The sequence below is a fragment of the Phascolarctos cinereus genome, unplaced genomic scaffold (assembly GCF_003287225.1).
Source record: "Phascolarctos cinereus isolate Bilbo 61053 unplaced genomic scaffold, phaCin_HiC Scaffold_1;HRSCAF=81, whole genome shotgun sequence".
Taxonomy (NCBI): Eukaryota; Metazoa; Chordata; class Mammalia; order Diprotodontia; family Phascolarctidae; genus Phascolarctos; species Phascolarctos cinereus.
Window position 1 is genome coordinate 46,479,517 of NW_027555514.1, and position 23,847 is coordinate 46,503,363.

A 23,847-nucleotide genomic window follows, 5' to 3' on the forward strand; every position below is an offset into this window, starting at 1 on the left:
AAAAAGAAAAAAAAAAGGGTATCTCAGAGTTATTTTAATTTGCCTTTCTCTAATCAATAGTGATTTAGAGCATTTACTTTCTTCTTCTGAATACTGCCTGCTCATATCCTTTGACCATTTGATAATTGAGGAATGGCTCTTACTTTTATAAATTTGATTTAGCTTGCTATATATTTGGGAAATGAGGCCTTCATCAGAGAAACTTGCTATAATGTTTGATATGACTTCATTATCAAGTTCTTTTTGTTGTTGTTTGCTTATTTTTCTAGCTTATTTCTTGACTTGGAACTTTATGTCAAAGTTGGGCTTTGTTCACTGGGGGTAGGGAGGCACTGTGCCAAGCTTTGAGCTTTTTCATGCTGCTGTTTTCAGAGCTAGTTCTGGGGATCAGCTAGTTCTCAGTGCTTCTAAGGTTGTCTAATCCTGATAGACACTGCTCTAATCACTGCTCTCCTGGTCATTGCTCTGATTTTTACCCAAGAAGGGTCCCCGCTCCCCTGCAGCTGCAAACACTAGTGTTCCTCTCTGCCCTGGAACTGGGACCCAGAACTGTGGATGAGCAATCAGTGCCAGCTGTACCCAGTGCCAGTACAGCGTCTGTAATCTCTTTCTGACCAGTTGAATGACCTCCTTACCATCTCGGGGCTGGGAGCTCCCAAAGCTGGCGCCTCCAAAGCCCACCACTCATGCTGCCGATCCATGTGCTCCAGGCTGGCCCCCAGCCCAGTGTCACAGACCTCTCCTGCCGACCTCCTAAGTTGTCTTAGGTTGGAAAATGTCTCATCCTGACCTTTTGTTGTCTCTGCCACTCCAAAATTGGATTTGATTTGAGGCTCAACTCAGGCCCCACCTCTTCCAAACAAACCAGCTCCAAGCAATCTAACCTTCTCTCCTCAAGTGCTTCTAGTTTGCTCCTTTCATTTGGCACTAGATCATGCAGAAGTCTGTTCCTCCCATCTATTCCCTTGGGTGGGGTCAGGATGGGACCCGTTATTTGATTCTGACTTGTGGTGGTGATGTTCACTCATTTTCAGTCATGGCATATTCTTTGTGACTCCATTTAGGGTTTTCTTGGCAAAGATACTGGACTAGTTTGCTATTTCCTTCTCCAGCTCATTTTTATAGATGAGGAAACTCAGGTGAATAGGTTAAGTGACTTGGGAGACTTAGAGTCTCCCATGAAAGAGGCTAAAGGCTCCCAGATCAAGGAATAAGGAAGGGTCTCAGTCAGAAGGTCCCTTCCTAGGATGCAGGATGAGGGGCAATGGTACAGAACAGGAGGAAGGGGATATACACTGGAATCTGTCAAGAAATACTGGTTTATCCTGTAAAAGCCAGTGTCAGCGGTGGTAATACAAAGTGCTGAGGTGAGAGGCCAGAGACAGAAATATCTTTTAACTCGGAGCCTACTATTTTCCAGGCACTGCACAGGGCACATAAAGATAAAAATGAAATAATTCCTGCCCTCAATGAGCTATATCCTAGTGGAGAAGATGACATATATACATATAAGTACATTGAGAATAAATACAAAATAATACAATGTCATTTTGGGTAGTAGCTTGGGGGATGCAGTAAGGGCTTCATGTAGAAGATGGTGTTTAATAACATAGAAGTTGCTCTAGGTCAGAATCAAGGGTTGGTGCTAGCATCAGGGCAGCTAGGTGGCACAGTGGACAGAGTGCTAGGCTTAATGAAGAAGACTCCTCTTCCTGAGTTCAAATCCAGCCTCAGACACTTACTAGCTGTGTGACCCTGGGCAAGTCACTTAACCCTATTTGCCTCAGTTTCCTCATCTATAAAAATGAGCTGGAGAAGGAAATAGCAAACTAGTCCAGTATCTTTGTCAAGAAAACCCTAAATGGAGTCACAAAGAATTTGCCATGACTGAAAATGAGTGAACAACACCACCAAAAGTCAGAATCAAAGCAGTCTAAGATTTGAGGACGCAGGGATGGAAGGGTTAAGCTACAGAGTCTGACATGTAGATGAAAGTGGGGATCTTAGTTCTACACAGAGTTCATACAATTTGTTGCCATCAGCTTCCTGCAAGCCTGGGTTTTTTTTGGTAAAGCCACATAAAGATGGTCCCTCTTTCCAACTTCCTCCAAATCAGTTGCAGCTCCTGTCCTTGGTACCAGTCTGAAGCAAAGGTTGTGTCTAACAACAGATCCACGAGAGTTATCATTTTTCTGAGTATCTGGATAGTCTCCCCAATGCCTTGAGAGCTAGGTCTGTTACCTTATTCATTCTTGTAGTCCCCAGTGTCCCTAGCACGGTTCTACACACACTGCTGCCAAAATAATCCTTCTAAGGTACAGGGTGTGCCTGTTTTACTCCCATGTTCAAAACCTCTTCAGTGGCTCCCAAATATGTAAGGTAAGATTCAAACTCTTTTCCCCAATACTCAAGGTCATTCACAATCTGGCTTCAACTTTGCCTTTCTAGCTTTCTTACATGGTATTTATCTTTACCCACTCTATACTCAAACCAAACTGGACTGCTATCTGACTCCAGATCTCAGCATTATTCAGCGTCTTCGTATAAGCCATCACCTGTGCCTGAATGCAATAGCTCCTCACTACAGCCTTGCAGAATCCATCTCTTTCTTTAAGGCTCAGCTCAATTGCACCCTTGTCAAGCCCTCCCGGTTCCCCTTAGTTGCTGATTCTTTCTCCTTCAAGTTTCTTTCCCTCACATATGTGTAATATTTGTTATATCTGCCTCCCTACTACCTTTCATATGGCAGTAGTGAGATCGGCTCCTTGAAGACAGGGAGTGTTTTGTCTCTCTATCCCCAGCACAGCAGTGCCTTGCACAAAGCAGACATCCTAAAACCATTTCTCGAATTGAATTAACTTTGACACACCAGAAACACTAGATGGTCTATGATTGATTCCTGATTTCTCTCTCTGAAGAATTAGTTCTATTTATACTTTTTCAATTGCACATCAGATCTCTTCTCCTCCCCATTTCAATCCCAAGCTTAGTGAAGCTCCTACTTGCCTCCCCTTCTCCACTCTTTTTTTTCTGGGCTATACTCCCAGTCTTGAGCCAAGTAACCTTTAAAGCTTATAGGTAGAGTAAGCCAAAGGCAAAACCAAAGGAGATCAAAATTCACCTTGCTTCCAAGTAATGGTTCTAGCTTTTTTCTTCCCTCCTGGTCGCCTATCCCATCATATTCAAATTCTCTCAACCTACCTCCTACTAAAATATGCTTTTGCATGCATAGTAAGGGAGAAATGACCGATAACAGCTTAAAGTGATGCCCCCTAGTGGAATTTTCATTTTAATAAGAGAATCAATGCCTTAAGCTAAAGAGATGAAGTCTTTGGGGATTGGGCCACCTCTGTGGTGGGGAGACTGGGGATTTCTAGATTCTCTGGCCCCCACCACAGATAATCTTAGCAATCCCTAAACCACACTTTCTCATGGGAATAAATAGCAGCAGACACAGGCAGAGAAGAATGGAAAAGACACCCCAGCCTTATTCCTTTTTCCTTGGCTCCCTGGTACTATGATCCTTTATCTGTATTACAAATTTCTTGAGGACAAGAAGTATTTCACTTTTTGTTTTTGTGCCCAAGTACAGTATAGCATATAGCAGGTTCTTGATAAAATGCTCTTTGACTGCTCCCATGCATGCATGCATTTCTTCTAATCCTTCATTTTATAGATAAGGAAACGGAGACCCAGAGTAATTTTCCAAGATCACATAGAAAGTTAGTGGTAAAGTTAGGGCAAGAACCCAGATTTGTTGTCCACTATTCCAGCCAATGTTTTCTATATCTTACTCTGAGAAAAGCTTACTTTGAATTACAGTCTATTAGAGCTGAATGGCAGTCTTTGTTTATGTTTTATCCTCTTTTCCTTTCTACCTTTTCTGTTGATATGTTGACCATTATATTCTGACACCCAAGAAAACTCTAATGAGAAGAAAAGCCCTTATACACATAAATTCTCTCTCTCTCTCTCTCTCTCTCTCTCTCTCTCTCTCTCTCTCTTCTCTCTCTCTCTCTCGTCACACACACACACACACACACACACACACACACATACATACACACACACCCCCCAAGAAAAAATTATATCCCAATCTTTGAGCCACTTAAGGAGTTGGACTCAGTAGAGTCTCTTGATATTTGCCCCTAAGCACTGATAGAATAAGTTCTTTAGGTCTACCCTAGTTTGGGTTGGTTTTCACTAGAACCTGAAGATTTAAACAAAATGTAATCTCAGTCCTATAGCAAAAAAGTTAGCCATGCCAGCAACATAACTCCTGAGAAGGAGAGATTCTATCAGCCTCCTTAACAAGGAGCTTAGAGGCCTTAAAAAAATCACAGAACAATAGAATCAGATATATCTAAAAAGGACCATGGACACCATCTAAAGAAACTGAGGTCCAAAGAGGTTAAGTTGTCCAAGCTCAAACAGACAGCAAGTGGTAGAATCAGGATTTGAATCCAGGCCTCATTACTCAAAGTTAAGCACTCCTTCCACTGTACCATGCTGTGTCTTATGTGAGAAGTGGAAGGAATCTGGGAGATCATGTAGACCAATGCCCATTTTATAGATGAGAAAACCAAGGTCTAGAGTGGAAAAATAGTCTACCCCAAGCATCACAGCTTATTAGTAGACCAGCTAGCCAAGTTCTTTCCACTGTATCTCAGCTATCTCCCTTAAGTTTAGAAACACATTTAAGGGAGCTTCAAGCTTAAAGAATTGACAAAAAGGGCACTAATTCATTTTTAGAACCTTGTGGCAGCAAAGAACTAGAAATTGCAGCAGAGCCCATCAATTGGAGAATGGTTGAACAAGTTGTGTTGTGATGGAATACTGCCGTGCTATAAGAAATAATGAACTCAGTGATCTTGGAAAAACATGGAAAGCCAAAATGAGGGAGAGTGAAATGACCCAAACATTGTATACAGTAAGAGCAACATTGTTTTAAGAACGACTTTGAGTGAATAAGTTATTTTGACTATTATAAATACCCAGATTAAGTATAAAGGACATATGAAGAAAGACAGTTATCTGCATCCAGAGAAAGACTTGATGAATAGAAATATGTATGGAATAATTTTACATATATATATATGTATGTATGTGTGTGTGTGTGTGTATATATATACACATATATGTATATACACACACACATATACATATACATATACCTATTTATGTCTAATGGTAGCCATCTCTAAGGCAGGGCTGGGAGAGGGAAAAAGGGGGAAATTACATGATAATTTTATTATATTTAAAAGAAGTAGCAAGTTTTACATAACAGATTTGCAGTTTCATGTGCAATTATCTTTTTAAATCATACAATATTATAGAAAGGCTTGTTTTGTTCCATAAATTAATTAATTAAAAAAGAACCTGAAACCCTGAATGTCATTTAGGACATTCTCCATTTAGGATATTGATTGAAAGGCTGGAGCATATCCAAAGGAGGACAGATAAGATGGTGAAGAAACTGGAACCCTTTCCTTCTGAGATAAAGCTGGAGGAACTAGAGGTGTTTAGTCTGGAAGAGAGGAAAAACTGGCCCAGACAGAGCAGCCTCATCCAAGTTTTTGAAGGACCATCACATGGAAGAGGGATTAGGCTTGTTTCATTTGGCCCCTAAGTAGGTGCTTAGGTATAACAGGAGGAAATTGCAAAGATGATCTCAAAAACTTCCTGAGAATATAAGCTGTCCAAAAGTGGTATCTCAGGGCAGCTAGGTGACACAATGGATAGAGCACCGGCTCTGGAGTCAGGAGGACCTGAGTTCAAAGCCGGCCTCAGACACATAATCCTTCCTAGCTGTGTGACTCTGGGCAAGTTGCTTAACCCCAATTGCCTCACTAAAATGAATACATAGATAGATAGACAGATAGACAGGCAGATAGATGAATGAATGAATGAATAAATGAATAAATGAATAAATAAATAAATAAGAGTAGGATGAGCTGCTTAGTTAGATCATGAGTTCTCCAAACTTGGATGCTTTCAAGCAAAGAATTAGAATTGGTAGGGATGATAGAGAGGGGATTCCTAATTGTGTATGGTCTAGACATCTGAGGTCCTTTTCTCAAGGCGCTATGATCCTTTGGCTAGATTATAAACTTCTCAAGGGCAGAAACTAATTTACTTTTTGTGTTTGCCTTCCATGTGAAGCACAGTCCCTAGACTATAGTAGGTACTCAATAAAATGCTCTTTGATTGATTCTACGCATGCATCTCTTCTAATCCTGTCACTTTACAGATGAGGGAACTGAGACCCAGAGAAATTAAAGTAATTTGTCCAACATCACACAGGAAATTAGTGTAAAGTTAGGACAAGAACCCAGATTTGTTGACCACCACGCCAGTAAGTGCTTTATACATCATGCTCTGAGGAAGGCTTGATTTGAATTATAGACTATTAGAGCTGGCTGGGGGGTCTTTGCTTATGTTTTATCTTCTTTTCCCTTCCACTTCTCCTCTTGGTATACTTAAAAAATATAATTAAAGTTCTTAAAGTCACCGGACAGAGCTTATGTGAAAAATTTAAGCGACTCTATGGGGAAGATGCAAATACTAGACAAAAAGATAAGGAAACCAGACAACCAGATGTTTTGTTTTTGCAAGAATAGAATTGCCAAAGCAGCTCTGGTCAGCTAGGGTATCTATTTATACAGAGGGAAAAGAGAGAAGTATTCACTTAGTTCTTTAAAAAAAAACCATCTCTGTGATGGGTGATGTAAGACCAACTAAAGTCAATTGAAGAAAGATTTTGTGAGAAGACAGGTTGTCATCTCCAAACAGCAAAAGGGAAGACGCTAAATTCTTAAATCCTTCCTAACCCATTGATCTTTAACTCTGTTCTGTAGCCTTAGTAATGTTAATTTGAATGCCCTCCCTGCCCCCTCCAAAAACAACGCTCCTTGAAGAACAGTTCCTCTTCCTCACTCTCACTTCCTCCACCACCAGCCCATGTCTTGTCCATGTGGATGACCTTCTCCTCTTAGCAGACCCAAGGTAAATTGAATTTCCAGTTTGCTCACAATTACAAGAAGTTACAAAATTATAAAAGACTACTTTATGGAAAGTTGTAGAAATACTAAATTATTGACACTAAGGAGGACTATCTTCTAGGACCCACTAATCTGGTCATATATGATTGGAACATTCTAATCCCATCTATTTCCATTGTGGAAACTCCAGACCTAACAGCCACAGGGAGTCACCATCTTGATTCCCAGTAATGGTGCTGGTATGCATTTGGAATTCTTTCCCTGACCTGAATCAAAAGCTGATTCCAATACTAGATGACTTTTTCAAACTCTGGATTCCCTATTTCCTCTTTCAAAGAGCACTGGCGCTGCTCGCCAATTTCTAAGGAAGAACTTCTTGGGATCCACGATTCTAATACATTTGCACAGCTTTACCCACTTCAGGAAAATATTTTTCAAATGAAAAGCCTCCTTATAATCGTGTATAGTAGCAATACTATATATTACTGCATTCCCAATGAGTAGAAAGGAAAGACAAATGTATTCATAGATACAAAAAACTGTTGAAACAAAGATCCATTCGTGTTGTAGCACAAAATACAATTCAGACTATTCTCATGAAAATCACCAGAGGTCACTGGATCTTTCACTTTACCAATCCTGGAGTAGTCCAGACACCATGGCCAAGAGATCTCCATGGTGCTGACCAAGGTGTGGTTAGGACAACCAGCTGCAAGAAAGAGGCTCATGGATGGAGCAGGAGGGCCATTTACCAGAGTAATGACACCAAATACAAACAAATAAGGCTGAAATCAGTAGGCATGCCCAGATGCCAGAAGACTAGATGAACAATGAGGTAGCTACAAGGTCTACAGGGCAAGCAGAAAACAGTCTGACGTCAAACTAGAGTCTAAAGAAACTAAGTGTCCAACAAGGCAGGTCATCTATACTACCTAACTTAACCCTACCTGCCTTCCTTGTTTCTTTGAATGGACTTCAGTAGTGGATATTGACAGAACTTCCCAAAAGAGAACCAGTTGTGTCTAAGAAGCAGAGGCATTTACTGTGGAGGAAACTTCAGTTAGCCTCAGAAGATCTTCCTTTATTTCCAGAGATGATAGTAGAAAAGACATTACAGATATTTATTGTTAAAGATCCATTACGAACTCTGCTTCCTTACGGAAGCCTACCCTGAAACTTCCAGTCAAAAGTAATGTCTTCCTTTACTAAAGATCTGTCACATTTATGAAAATTCATTTGACATGTTTCATGAACTGCACAGTACTGTATTATGTGGAGAGGCAGCCTGCCATAGTGGACAGAGTACTGGACTTGAAGTCAGGAAGATGTGCGTTCAAATCCAGCTTCAGACACTGACTGGTCATGCGACCCTGGGCAAGTCACTTAACCTCTCTTGGGCTCAGTTTTCTCATCTGTAAAATGGGCATAGTAATAGCAGTTACCTCATAGAGTAGGTATGGGAATCAAATGAGATAATATTTGTAAAGCACTTTATAAATGTTAGCAAATTATTAACAATGAGCACTAGACTCAGAATCAGGATGACCCAGGTTCAAGTCCTACATTTGATTTAGACAAGCTGTGTGATCCTTGGCAAATCCCTTAATTTCTTTGTGCCTCAGGCATCTCTCAAGGACTGTAACTTGCCAACATTTATGGATCCCCATTGATAGAGGGAGCTTCCTCACCAGGCAGCTCCCTATGCCAATGAAATTACAGGTTCAGACAATCCCCCTCCCAATAGCAATGACTATTCTGTCTTCACCTACCTCCACAACTAGATTAATGGCGCTTTGAGGACATAGGCCTCATCTTCCACTTCTCTGTATTTCTCAGAGCAGATGGCACAGTACCACATTCATAGTCCATGCTCAGTAAATAGCACTGCTTGATTGGTGCAGATAATTAAAAATTGATTGTATAAATCACAAAATAATAGAACGTTAGAGCTCAGCGGTACCTTAGAGATCAGAGAATCAGACTTAGAACTTGAAAGGACTTAGCGGTCATTTAGTACAACCTTGTCATTTTACCGTTGGGGAAACTGAATCCCACGCAGGTGATGTGACTTGCCCAAAGTCATGTAGATAGTCAGTCAACAAGCATTTCTAAGTGCTCCCAATGTGCCAGTCACTGTGCTATGTGCTTGGGATCTATATGAAGATAAAGTAGTTCACATTCTAATGCAGAAGACAGCGTGTAGATAATTAGGGACACAGAAAATATACACAGAGTGGATGGAAGGAAATCTCAGAGTGGAAGGCACTAACAGCTGTGATGACCACAGGAAGGCTGCCTACAGAGAAGAAGGTTGGAAGTGAAGGGATTCAGGGAAATGAAGAGGCAGAGGTGAGGAGAGAGAGCACTGCAGGCATGAGAGGCCAGTCAGGGCAAACATTTAGACGTGGGAGATGGGCTCCCATGTGCTCAAGAACCAGTAAGGAGCTGGATAGTAGAGTGTGAGGAGAGGAAGAAAGTGTTAAGAAGACTAGAAAGGCAGGCAGTTAAATACGAGCTGTTAGCAACAATAACGTTTTTCCTTTTTTTATTCATGGAATAAAAACAAGCATTTCCATAACATAGTATAACAAAAAAGATGGTTGCCCATGAAACTGCAAATAACTTCCTACTCCTTTCGAACACATGATGAAGTTATCATGTAAATTTCTTTTTTCTTCTTCCCTCTCTCTCCTTCCTTGCCCTAGAGATGGCTACCATCAGACACAAACAGACATATAAATGTAAAATTTTTCTATGCATATTTTTATCCAAAAACATTTTTATAGTATTTTAAGATTTGCAGAGAGCTTGACACATAACCCAGCCCCTGCCTACACTTCTAGTCTTCTTACACCTTATTCCTCAACATGTACTCTTCGATCAAATTTCACCAGTTTCCTGGCTATTCCATGGACAAGATCCTCCATCTCTCAACTCCTGGAATTCTCTATGGCTGAACCCCATACTTTTAATACTCTCTCTTCTCCACTCTCACTCCTCCCCTACTGACCTCCCTGGCTTCCTTTAAGTTTCAGCTAAAACCTCACCTCCTATAGGAAGCCTTCCTCAAACCCTCTTAATTCCAGTGCCTTCCCTGTTAATTATTTCCTATTTATCCTGTATATAGTTTGCTTTGTATACATTTGTATGTTGCCTCCCCCATTAGACTGTAAGCTCCTTGAGGGCAGGGATTGTCTTTTGCCTCTTTTTGTATCCCCAGCACTTAGCACAGTGCCTGGCACATAAAAGCCACTTAATAAATGTTTATTGGATGAATCGAATGAGCGTATGTTACCTAAATTGGTCCTTACAAAATTCCCATGAGGTAGGTGTTGTTATTATCTTCCTTTTATAGATAACGAAGCTAAGGCTGAGAAGTTAAGCGAGTTTACATGGGTCACACAACTCATAGATGTCTGAAGCAAGCTTTGGTCCAAGGTCTCTCCTGACTTCAAAGCCAGGGTTATAGTAGCTGCCTCACCAAGGGCAGGTACAGAGATTGAGACTACGGACAACATGAGACTCCCCGACCTGGATGGAATGGCTTTGGCCAAGTTCCCTTCATTGCAGCATGGAGGCCCGAAGGACACTCTCAAGTTCCTTCCAGGGCTAACTCCCCAAATCCTTCTAGCTCTAAAAATCCCTACGAGCCTAGGGTTTCAGGAGGTCTGAGCATCAGGACCCTGTTGTTATTACAAGTGTCCTCTAGGGGGCAGTCTTCTTTAAATTTTTGAGACCATTTCCAAAAGGATATCATATTCTTGAAATAATTGAGACAATAAATGAACCTTCTTAAACAATAAAGATTGGTTGCTTTTCATATCGTCTCCTTCTGAACATATGACAACAAATGTCATGTATATGAACGGCCTCTCACTCCACACTCTGGGAAAATTAATCTGAAATCATTCCTCTTCTGTACGGCTGTCACCAGAAGGTATAGAAAGAAATCAAGGATCTTAGGGTTTAGCTGTTTTGTGGTCCAGGGGATCTTACCACGGAGTCCATAAACTTTTAAAAAATATTTTGATAACTCTATTTCAACACAGTTTCCTTTGTAGTTCCATATATTTCTTTGAGCATCTTGAAAAACATCACTCTGAGAAAGGGTCATGGACTTCACCAAGCTTCCAACGGGGTCAATGGCAGAAAGAGGTAAGAAACCTTGTTTTAGTCCAACCACTTATTTTACAGATGAGGACCAAGAGGTTGTGCTCAGGATGCCATAAGAAGATTAATCTCTCTTGTTTCCTATAGAAAATAAACTTGCAGAAAGTTCCCCCACACCCTCCCCTCTCCCATTGCCTATTACTATTGAGGGCATGACCATTATCCCTATCACCAGGCTCAACCTCAGCATCAGCTTTGACTCGTCACTAGAACTCACCAAGAGGTGTACTGGAGCCACTAACTTGAAAGCTGATTGTTAAATTGTCAGTGTGAGCATTTACACCTTAGAAATCAGCAAACAGTACAAATCAGGGCTTGATTTATTATTTTTGTTGATTGTCCATATTTAATAAAGGAATAGGTAGGATGCTGATAATGCACGTGAAACTTTAAATGTGTCCTGTGTACATTTTTCCAGAGAGCTGATTGTTAAATATTGATCAGCACACCACTGAACTCACCTCACATATCCAATCTGTTGTCAAATCTTATAATTAATACATTTACAACATTTTTTCTGGGGTAGCAAGGTGGGGCAGTGGATAAAGTGCCAAGTCTGGAGTAAGGAGTACTTACTCCATCTTCAAATCTGGCCTCAGACACTTACTAGCTGAGTTTAAGTCTGTATGCCTCAGTTTCCTCATCTGTAAAATGAGCTGGAGAAGGAAACGACAAACCACTCCAGTGTCTTTACCAAGAAAACCCCAAACGGGGTCACTAAGAGTCAAGAAACAACTGAAAAGACTGAATAACAAGAAGAAAATCTCTGTGTCCCCTTCCCTCCCTCCACTCACATACCCACCTCAAATATCTGATCTGTTGTCATATCTTGTAATTTCTACCTCTGTGACATCTCTTCCATACCTCCTCTTGCCATCCCCGCTCACACAGCCAACACTCTGGTACAGGCTCTTATTACCTCTTACCTGGACTGCTGCAATAGGCTTGGAGTTGGTCTAACTACCACCAGCTCTCCCTACTCAATTCATCCTCCAATCAGCTGTCAAGGTTTTGTCTATGTCACTCACCTGCTCAATGATCTCCAGTGGCTCCCTATTACTGCCAGGATCAAATAGAAAGTCCTCTGTTCAGCAATGAAAGCTCTTCACGACCTGCCTCCTTCCTATCCTCCTGCTCTTCTCACATGTTGCTTTCCTTCGTGCACTCCGTGATCCAGCTATACTGACCTACTTAAAGTTCCTTGACCATGAGGCTCCATTGCCTAACTCCATACCTTTGCCTTAGCTGTGCCTCATACCTGGAATGCTTTGCCTCCAACTCTACCTCAGTTTCCCTGACTTCTTTCAAGAATCGGCTCAAATGTCAACTTCTGAAGTGAGCCTTTCCCAGTCCCCCGAGGGGCTGTCAGATTACCTCCATCTACTCTGTTTATATCTTGTACACCCGTAGCTATTTCTATCTTCTCTCCCCCATTATAATGTGAGCTCCCTGAGGTCAGAGATTGCTTTTTGCCTGTCTGCATATCCGTAACACATCTGTCTGGCATGTGGTAAGGACATATTGATTGAGCACTATGGGTCTCTCTAAGTCAGTAAAAGCTACCTCTTCCAAAAGCCCTCTCTATAGACCTCTCTCTTCTCTGAACTCCATGAACCTTTATTGTCTGTACCACTTACTTAGCACTGGGTACAGATGGCAGCCTTGCACTGTTATTAGCTGCCTCATTTGCCTATGTTAATCTTCCTTCCAATTATTACAACTGTGAAGTCTTTGAGAGATTCCTCTCCAATTCCACTCCATCTGGCCAACTCTTGCAAAAAGCACCAAACCCAGTGCTTAAAGGCGTAAACTGCAGAGATCCTGGATCATATGGCTTGTAGAAATGACCCTCATCAAACTGGGGTCCAAAGCTTTAACTCTGCTTGACTGCATCTGCCCTTTTCTTTCTGGTAGCAACTCAAAATGCCATCTTTAGTTGTTTTGGTACAGTGGAAAGAGCGCTGCATTTGGGGGCCCTTTCAATAAGTGATATTGTTCTCTGGGCCCCCATCATGAAAAATAAAGTCTTGGGGCATCAATCATACCCACTATATTTCTTTATGTTTTAAGACTCAGTTATGCTGTGTGTATGTAACATGTACACATATGTATATACATGAAATTTAAAGTCAGATCCTTAGAGTTAGTCTCTACTGAATCAAAGTCAATCACTTAGAAAAGTAAAAGTGAATCATTTTTGTCCATGGTTCAAGGCATTCAGGTGATGGAACTTTCCATGTGGAGCATAATACACTTTGAAGCAGATCAACTTTTTTTTTATTACAAGATGCCATCTGGAAGTTCATCCCTTTGTTCATAATTGGAATTTAATTCATTCTGTATCTTGGTTTGAGTTTCACACAAATGCCTCAAAAACACTAGAGTAAGGAGCAGTCATTTTAAAATATATCTGTCAAAGTACCTTTAAAATATTTTTTCTTCCCACTTCCTCACTAATTATAATGAACCATCATATAGAAATAGATTCCTGCCCATTTATTCAACTTATCAAGAGATTTTCAATTATATTCAATTAACTTATTTGGATAGCTTTTAAAATGGGATGATAATAAGTGCCCCTAAAGTTTTTCTTAAGGTTTCAGCCCACTTGTCTTATCTCCTCAACAAGCCTGTAAATTTTTTGAGGGCAGGAAATTATACATCATTCAGTTAGGTGGCACAAATAAATCTGAGTTCAAATTCAGCCTCAAGGCACTGTTTCTTGTCTCTGTTTCTTTAGGTCCGTTTGTCTCTCTTTTTCTCCACTCACCCCCTACCTCTCTCTCTCTCTCTTTAACCCCAGTGAAACAAACACTACTCCCAGAATACAAGCTCCTTGAGGGCAAGGACAGTTTCATTGTTGTCTTTCCAGTCTTTAGCACAATGCTTGGCAGGTGCTAAATTAATTAATTAATTAGAATTAATTAATTCTAACTGATTGATTAAATACTATCTGTCTGGTAAACAGCAAATTCCTTAATTTTCCACATCAATGAATGGATGGTGACAAGAAGGTAATAAATAGCTCATTAGGGAAAAAAAGTATAACACCCCCCCCATATGTTCATTGAGCTAGAAAATGGAAAAAAATTTCAAGAGGAACTTTTTTTTTTTGGCTAGGCAATGGGGTTAAGTGACTTGCTCAGGGTCACACAGCTAGTGAGTGTTTTGTGTCTGAGGCCAGATTTGAACTCAGGTCCTCCTATGTCCAAGGCTGGTGCTCTAACCACTGCACCACCTAGCTGCCCCCCCCAAGAGAAACAATTTTAATTGGATAGACACATCTATCTTTTAAAAGTAGCTAGATTTTTGCCTGCTCCCTCAAAATAAGATTCCAAGCCAGCATAAAATGGCCAAAGAAATCATCCAATTTAGCTGATATTGTTTTATACTAAATATTCAGGCAGTCACAAGTCAGCTGAAGCCTTGTAATAAAATTCTCTAGAATTCAACAGATAGACAGGGTCAAGGATGACTGCCGTCCCTGTAGCATGCCTGTCCAAAAAGGGCCTTCACTTTGATAAGATTCACTCCTATAAACTAAGGTGGTTCCCATTAATTGGAGAATGGCTGGATAAATTATACTATAAGAATATAATAGAATACTACTATAAGAAATGATGAAATGAATAGTTTCAGGGAAATCTGGGAAGACTTGTATGAACTGATGCCAAGTGTAGGGAGCAGAACCAGAGATCTATTTATACAATAACAACATTGTAAAGACAAATAACTTTGAAAAACTTAAGTGCTCTGATCGATGTAATGATCAGTCATGATTTCAAAGGACTAATGATGAAGCATGTCTCTCACCCCCGACGGAATAAATATGCAAAATGAGGCATACATTTCTGGACATGATCAATGTGGGAATTTGTTTTTCTTGACCATGCATGTTACAAAGGGACAGTGGGAGATAAAATAAATATTATTAATTTAAAAATAAAATTTAATTTAAAAAATGGAATAGGGGAAAAACAAATGTGACGAGTCAAGAATGCCCATGCTCTCTATAGCATCCTTGTACAGGACGGAGCTTAGTTTGATGAAAACTGGCTCGAAGGAGCTTCCTCCCACTTGCCTGAGGTAGGTTTGCTCGCTGATGAAGAGAGAGAAAGCCTATTTTAGCTAAGCCTAGATCTCTTTCCTGATAAAAGACTTTTGACTAAGGTGACTGGCTCATCACAGGAAGCACGCCATACCCCTTCAAAGACATCCAGTCATATTTAGCACCCAGCTTTCTGAGCAAGTTTAGCACCGACTGGGAAACCTGAAGCAACCTGGTCCTTGGAGCCATAGTCAGAAGACAAGGTAGGAAGGAAATGAATGTTTTTAAATTCTTTTTTTTCCTCAGGATTTTATTTTTTTTAATTTTTAAAACTTTTTATTTTAAGTTTTGAGTTCAAATTCTATCCTCCCCCCCACCCCCACCCCTTAGATGGTAAGCAATCAGATATAGGTTATACACGTGCGATTATCTCATTTCTTTTTAATGGTTGGGTGCACACACACATCTGCCACATCTTTCATGGACCCACTCAGAACAATATAGGACAATGTGCAAGCTTTGTGGATATATTGTATGCACAGGGACCTTTTATGGGTAGCCTACACACCCAGGCACAAGCCAGACTTCATAGGTCTGTTCTGGGCTCACTAAACGGTACATGCCTATTCTTAGCTCCTATCTACTTGCAGGGCCCATTTGCTTTTTGCAGTCACATATACAACATGCACACATACCCACCGGGGCCCCACTATCCATTTTGAACAAATGCATGCATGCATTTTTGCACACACACGTGCGGGCTATTTGTCCAACCATAGCACTCATGCATGCATTTGCCAAAAAGATCTTATTTTTCCCATTGAAAATGTCAACTAGCTCAGCCTGGCTTACACTTAACAGTCAATTTGTAAACTACCTATTCCCAAAGTTTCTTTACCGATGCTCCCTTATTGACTTACTGAGCTTTTGCTCTTTGACCTAATTTGAAATATATGGCTACCAAACCATTTCATTTTAGTAATCTCTTCTTCAGCCTGACTTAATGTGTTTGTCTCATTCCCTGACTGTTGTTAATTTATAGGGTCTTTGAGGCAGCATGGGGCTGGGGAAAGTGGGCTGGATTTGAAATCAAAGGCAGCATTGTGTGGTGGTTAGAGCATTGGACTTAGTGTCAGGAAGACCTGGATTTGAATCTAGTCTCAGATACTAGCGAGGTGGCACAGTGGACAGCGCACCGCGCTTAGAATTAGAAAGACTCATCTTCATGAGTTCAAATCCAGCCTCAGATACCTACTAGTTGTGTGACTGGGCAAGTTATGTAACCTTGTTTGCCTCAGTTTCCTCGGCTGTAAAATGAGTTGGAGAAGGAAAGGGAAAACCACTCCAATATCTTTGCCAAGAAAACCCTAAATCGGGTCACAAAGTTCGACACTACTGAAAAATGACTCAACAACATGCCACATACTTGCCTCTAAACAAATTGAGAACATGGAATTCTGGGAAGTTCTCTTGCCCCATGTAAAGAAAGAGAAATGGGGGCTTTAGAAATGCAGGACAATAGTGGGGAGGGGGGAGTTTCCTTCAGTGTCCTTAGGGGTAGTAGTGGAAATGCAGACTCCAAAGGAGGCCCTGGGGGTGGAGGGAAGCGTTCCCACAATGCAGATGACTCAAGTTACAAAATCTCAATTTATATTCTCTTCGAGGAAGAGAGGTACACTGTGGGGTTGTGAGGTTAAGAAAGAAGCATCCATTTTCTGCTCTGTGCCTCCCCTTCTCTTTCAAGCCCTCCCCCTCCCCAGCAGACGAAGACGATGATAAAACCTGCAGGTTTTCTACCTAACCAGTCTAGTAAAAAACCTCAGCCAGTTCATTTCTCCTTTCACCTTTGCTAACTTGCTGACTGGTGTTAAACGTGGCTAAATACCATACAAGGTGATAAGAACTGTAGTTTGCCAAACCACCTAATCCTAGTGAACTGCCCTGCCTATCTTCACAAGTCTCCAAGTGAAAGCTAGCCAACCACTTGTCAGGAAGGCTGGAGAAGGAAATCATAATTCAGGTCAGGATTGGTTTACACGGCAGCAAGATTTGTTCCAGCTCTTAGCATCTAAAGGTCTGACTTCCTTTCTGCCTCCTTAAATGTGTATGTGTGCACGCGCGTGTGTGTGTGCACACAAATGTGTGTGCGTGTTTGCACACACACGTGTGCTTATATACTTCATTGCTTGGAGTGCTCCCCAAAGTTCCGAAATAATGAATACTAAAATCATCCCATTGGCTGGATTCCCACTTATGTCCCATACAATCTCCTTCACATTGACATACAATCTCCTCACACTGACAACCTCTCTGAATTTAGCTCAATTGCTTCCAAAAGAATTGTTTGGAATAGTGAAAAAAAAAAAGTTTAAAACTGCAAGATTTAAAATCAGAACATCTGGGCTCAGATGCTGGATCTGCCACTTACTACCTGGGTTAACCCGGACAAGTCATCTAAAGTTTTCGGGCCTCAGCTTCTTCATCTATAAAATGAGAGCATGACCAACCTCTAAGGTCCCTTCTTGTTCTAAAGCTATAACTCCATTGTCCTCAGTCTCATTTGGACTATTTCCAATTGAGCCAAATCATCTAGTATTTATTAAGCCCTTAGTATGTGGCAGCACTGTATTAAGTGCTGGGGATACAAAGAAAGGCAAAAAGCCCCTCCTTCACAGTCTAATGCAAAATAATTAATAGCAAATGACTAGATAGAAACAAGATAGTTTGGGGTGGACCATAAGTCTTAGTGCAGTTTAGAGCTACAGACAAAGTAGATGGGGGGCATTCCAAGAGGAGAAGTCACTAGCGGGTGTAAAGCAAGGGGAAAGGCTTCTTAGAGTAAGTCGGATCAGAGCAAGTCCGAGTCTTAAAGGAAAGCAGAGGTAGAACACTCCATGTGTGGAGGGCAACTAGTGTATGGCAAGGAGATGATGGATGGAGTCTTGTGTTGGAGGAACTACAGGTAGGCCAGGATAGTTGTACTGCAGAATTCATTCTTTGTTGTTTTTTAGTTGTTTTTCAACTGTGTCTGACTCTTCATGACTCTACTTGTTCTTGGCAAGGATACTGAAGTGGTTTGCCATTTCCTTCTCCAGTTCATTTTACAGATGAGGAAACTGAGGCAAACAAGGTTATTCGACTTGCCCAGGGTCAGACAACTAGTAAGTGTCTGAGGCCAGATTTGAACTCACGAAGAGGAGGCTGGCACTCTATCTACTGCACCACCTAGCTGCTCCTATAAGTCATGGAGGGGAGTAAAGTTGGAGAAGATTGGAAAGGTAAGAAGGGTCGAGGTTGTAAATAGCTTTAAATTCCAAACAAAAAGTTTATGTTTGAAGCTGGAGGTAATAGGGAGCCACAGGGAGCACTGAGCAGGCAGGGTGACATCATCAGACCTGCATGTCAGAAAAAAATCATCTAATTAATTATAGCTCTTCCTTCCACTAAAGATTCACTGTGATGCTTCATAGTGGTACAGAGGTTCTCCTGGTTCCTCATAAGTCTAAGCCAGCACAGCAAAAATCCTTCATCTTGGAAAGACCTCAGAGACTGGCTGTGTGTCCACACTGTAACGAGCTGCTGCAACACAACTTGACACATATAAACACCTACAGAGATGGGAGACACCGATTTGTAGGGGGAAAGTATATCTAAGAACTGAGAATATCCAAATGAGTTATGTATTGAATATTTCAGTGTGACTTCATATTTCTGTCAAAAACACTTAGGTGGAGGGCTTTGAATTCTTTTCAGCCCCTCCCACTGACTGCGATGGTGTAGAACTCGGACAGAAAAACGTCTTAAACCTGGGCTTTCTCACCTTGTCTTTTGTGACAAATTTTTGAGACTCACCACGTTGGTGGCAGAGGGATGAATTCCGGGGTGACAGCTATGGTCTTAAAGTCAAATCTACAAGCTTTTCCTCAATGCTAACTAAATGTCAGACACTGTGCTAAGTGCTAGAGATACAAAGAAAAGCAAAACCAGCCCCTGTTCTCAAAGAGCTTACAGTTTAACAGAGAGCCAACATGCAAACAACCAACTGCAAATAAGATATATGCAGGATGAATTGAAAAGAGTCTCTGGGAGAAGGTACCAGCAGATCAGGGGGAGAACCAGGGAAGGCATCTCGCAGACGTAAGAGTTTAACTAAAACCTAAAGAAATCAAGGGAGTCAAAAGGCCAGGGAAGGAAAAGCATTCCAGGCATGAGGGATAGCCAGTGAAAAGGCACACACTAAGGGAGACAGAGCATTGTATGTGAGGAGAAGTAAGGAGGTCAGGGTCACTGGTTCTAGAATAAAGGGAGGGGAGTAAAGTGTAAGAAGACTGGAAAGGCATGAAGCAACCAGGTTATTAAGAACTTTAAAGACCAAACAGAGGAGGTAACAGGGAGCCATTGCAGTTTATTGACGAGATGAGGTGAATGGTCAGACCTGTGCTTCAAGATGGTCTTAAAGAACAAGTCATTGAGAGATTGCAGTTTGCAGTGGTAGAGAGAGTACCCCCTACCACCATGAAATTATATTCTCAACGTACTGATCTAAGTGACAACTTTTTCCTTGTCCTCAAAACTTTCACTACCAAAAGTCCTTACTGCTTAAAATTTGCATATTTTTTTAAATGCAGCTTCTCTTTCTCTCTGGATCCTGGTATTCCCCCTCCCATTTCCCTCCTTTTCCCACTTCCCAAGCTCTGAGCCACCAAACACTGAGTTGCCAGTGGGAGAAGGAGTCATTCATAGGAAATTTAGACATTTTACCAGCCTGCAGTATAGTTTATGTGGAGAAATACTGGCTTGTATTCTCCATGAGGGAGATCTGAGTTTCCAGCTTGTAAAAGGTCTAATGATATTCATGAGGATGAATATGAAAGTGCTGGGGGAATGGTCCATTGTGGGAAACTCCTGATGTGCAATCTCCTTTCTTTCTTTTTTTTTGTTGTTGTTGTTATTTTAGGCAATGGGGTTAAGTACCTGCCCAGGGTCACACAGCTAGTAAGTGTTATGTGTCTGAGGCCGGATTTGAACTCAGGTCCTCCTGAATCCAGGGCCGGTGCTCTATCCACTGCACCAGCTAGCTGCCCCTATGCAATCTCCTCTCACTGATACACACTGGCATGGTTCCGCAGTGTATAGTCACAAGGAGTTGTGTAGGGCATGGAGAGATTATGTGATTCTCCCATGGTCACACAATGTGCCAGAGACAGGTCTTGAACCTAGTTCTTCCTTACTTTCAGGTAGCTTTCTATCCACTACACCATGCTGCCTCTCATGAAATGGTTATTTATTTATTTATTTTAATTCAGAGTAGCCTTGGTTGATTTCACTACTATAAATACATTCTTCTCTTTTTCCCACTTCTTCCAGTTGAGTCTACCACAGAAGCGATGGAAACCACTTTGGACTATAGCAACTATTACATCTATGACCTCCCCAGTCCCTGCAGCAAAGGGGGAGTGAGGGACTTTGGAAAACTCTTCTTGCCACCATTATATTCCCTGGTGTTCCTATTTGGTCTGCTGGGCAACTTCATGGTGGTTTTGGTCCTACTCAAATACAAGCGGCTTAAGTCTATGACTGATGTGTACCTGTTCAACCTCGCCATCTCTGATCTGCTCTTTGTTTTTTCCCTTCCTTTTTGGGTCTACTATGTTGCTGACCAGTGGGTTTTTGGAACAGCCTTTTGCAAAATCATCTCCTACATGTATTTGGTTGGGTTTTACAGTGGCATATTCTTCATTATGCTCATGAGTGTAGACAGGTACCTGGCAATAGTGCATGCTATTTTTGCCTTGAGAGCCAGAACTCTGACCTATGGGGTTATTACGAGTCTAGTTATATGGCTGGTGGCCATGTTAGCCTCACTTCCAGTCTTGTTATTCAGCACATCTTACACGGAGAATAACACCACCTACTGCAAAGAGAAGTACCCTGGGAATTCAACCACCTGGAAGGTTCTGAGCTCTCTAGAAATCAACATCTTAGGGCTCTTGATTCCTCTTGGAATCATGCTCTTCTGTTACACCATGATCATCAAGACCCTGCATCGCTGCAAAAATGACAAAAAAAACAAGGCAGTGAAGATGATCTTTGCAGTAATGGTTGTGTTCCTGGTGTTCTGGATTCCATACAACATTGTGCTCTTCTTGGAGATCCTGGTAGAACTGGAAGTTTTCCAGGACTGCACCTTTGGCATGCAGCTCGACTATGCACTCCAGGCCACAGAGACCCTGGCTTTTATTCATTGCTGCCTCAATCCAGTCATCTACTTCTTCCTAGGGGAAAAGTTCCGAAAATACATCAAGCAACTCTTCAAAACCTGCAGGGGACCTTTAAGGTTCTGCAAATACTGTAGTTTTCTCCAAGTTTATGCTTCGGAAACACCCAGTTCATCTCACACTCAGTCTACTATGGATCATGAAATCCATGATGCTTTGTAAACGACAGCAGACTCCCTTCCACCAGAGGAAAGAGGAACCGACACCCTTTGAGTAATTGCAGGGCTCCCTATTCAGGTTTTAGTCAATAAATGTTTGCCCAGAGTGTCAATCTGTCCCTCACCCTGAAATGGGCTTTTCTTCTTATAATGTGCATAGTTCCCAGACCAAGCCATTGTGCATCTGGGCTATGAAACCTTGCCTTGTTTCTGGTATCCCATAACAAGAATAGCATCTCGGGTGATGATTTTAAGAAACCCTATCTGAGAAGAACATCAACAAAGTGACAGATAATAAAGATGGTGATGCTATTAAAATGTAGCCTGAGATGACTAGACAGCAAAAGGTTATCAAGATGGCAAAAAGAAAAAAAAAAGACCCAGAACATTTGAGATCGGTCAGGCTGTGGTTCTTCATTTCCAGCCTCGTGTGTAAGAAGTCAACGGAGAGCAAAAGTTTCTGATTGCTCTCTACCTACTACAGTAGATTTGGGTTTTTTTGTTGTTTTTTTTTTTAAATTCTGGACTGTTGGGGCAGCTAGGTGGCACAGTGGCTAGAGCTCTGGCCTTGAAGTCAGGAGGACATGAGTTCAAATCCAGTCTCAGACACATGACATTTACTAGCTGTATGACCCTGGGCAAGTCACTTAATCCCAATTGCCTCACCAAAAAAAAAAAGAAAAAAAAAGAATTCTGGACTGTTGTCATCATATATTCTTGTTTGAATCCTTTGTGCATGATGCATTTTATAGACTGGTGGTCTCAAGCTCAAGCTTGTTTGTTTGAAGTTGATAACTCTTCTTCTTGTACTACTTCTGCCTTAAACCCTATTTCTTTTCACAAAGATTCATTAATCCAATTGCATCTAAACAAAGGGCTCTCTGGTTTACCTGGGGAATGCAGCAAGAAGCCCCATGCTCATAGTTTTGAGATCCCTGATGTAAATCAAGCATGTACCATATACATACATATATATATATATATATATATATATATATATATATATATATATATATATCACACACACACACACACACACATATATATATACACATACATACATATATACATACATATGTGCCACTGGTTTGGATTAGCAAATAAGCAAATGAATTGATTAAAGCTCTTTATAACTTTATTGTAATGAAATAATGTGTTACCTTAAATAAGATCTCATGTGTTGATAGAATCACCAATGTGAAATATAAATCATGTAAAATCTGTATTTACATAGTGAAATTCAAACACATTTTCATTTACCTTTGGTTGCTAAAGGCTTTAATCAAGGTACAGTACTTAACTTAATGAAGACTCAACAGAAATAGGACCTTCAATCTACTAAGCGTTAACAGTGTTCCTTTAAGCATTCTTAACCTGCTCACAAACAAGGCCTTTCTAACTCATCATTAAATGTATCCTAGATGGAAAAAACATTTATGAGTCATCCTATTTGCTTAAAGAGGAATGCACTGTCTCTCTAATCTTTCCAAAGCCCATGCTGTTGTCAGCTGGTGTTATAGTCACTCTCCTAAAGCACTGTATCCTTAAATAACTGCTATTATGTCATCTCATACTGGGAACAAAATCCCTCATCAGGGAATATATTTATCACTTACACTTCTAAAAATTTTGTCTCAAATTTTCTCCTCTTCACTTACACAGAAATTCAATTACTTAGGTCTTATATATGCTGTATTAATCATGTAGCCAATTTAAATAATTCCAGAGAAATTCTAACTATTACTCATCAATAAACCAAATGAACAGAACCAGGCAGTGATGCCATCCAAGTCCTGGACTATGTAAATGCTACAGACATAATCCATGTCCTTATGAAATACTCATTTGAGGAGATCTACTTAATGTTTTCACACTGATTCTTTGTAGTAAGTGTTATACATTGGATTGTAAGACAATTTGTTTTTTGAGCTACCTTCTTCAATGCAAAATTACATGGTATACAAAAATAAAATAAACTTGTACATATTTCAGGTGAACTTTTCTGTTTAGCACCCTCAGACTACTGAAGATCTAAATGCTCTCATCCCCATTGTTTTTCCATGTATCATTTCACAAGAAATCTTCCAAGGGTGGGGGTCTGAGGACTGTTTGGAGACCCATTTTGAAAGGATGCAGAACTAAGGGTAATGAAGCAAGGCACCTAGACAGCACAAAGCATGGTTGAGCCACAA

The 23,847-nt window shown here is 40.9% G+C and overlaps 1 protein-coding gene across 2 annotated transcripts; it reads left to right on the top strand.

The window, feature by feature from the left end:
- The first annotated feature begins 15,309 nt into the window (after positions 1-15,309).
- On the top strand, positions 15,310-23,641 carry CCR4 (C-C motif chemokine receptor 4). 2 transcript variants are annotated; one of them, XM_078151754.1, is made up of 3 exons: positions 15,310-15,482; positions 18,315-18,497; positions 20,587-23,641. In XM_078151754.1, exons 2-3 carry the CDS (start codon positions 18,464-18,466, stop codon positions 21,657-21,659), a joined length of 1,107 nt encoding a protein of 368 aa, XP_078007880.1. In that variant the 5' UTR covers positions 15,310-15,482; positions 18,315-18,463; the 3' UTR covers positions 21,660-23,641. The 2 variants fall into 2 exon arrangements, with proteins under 2 accessions (XP_078007880.1, XP_020843169.1); XM_020987510.2 differs by lacking the exon at positions 18,315-18,497.
- Positions 23,642-23,847: the final 206 nt, after the last annotated feature.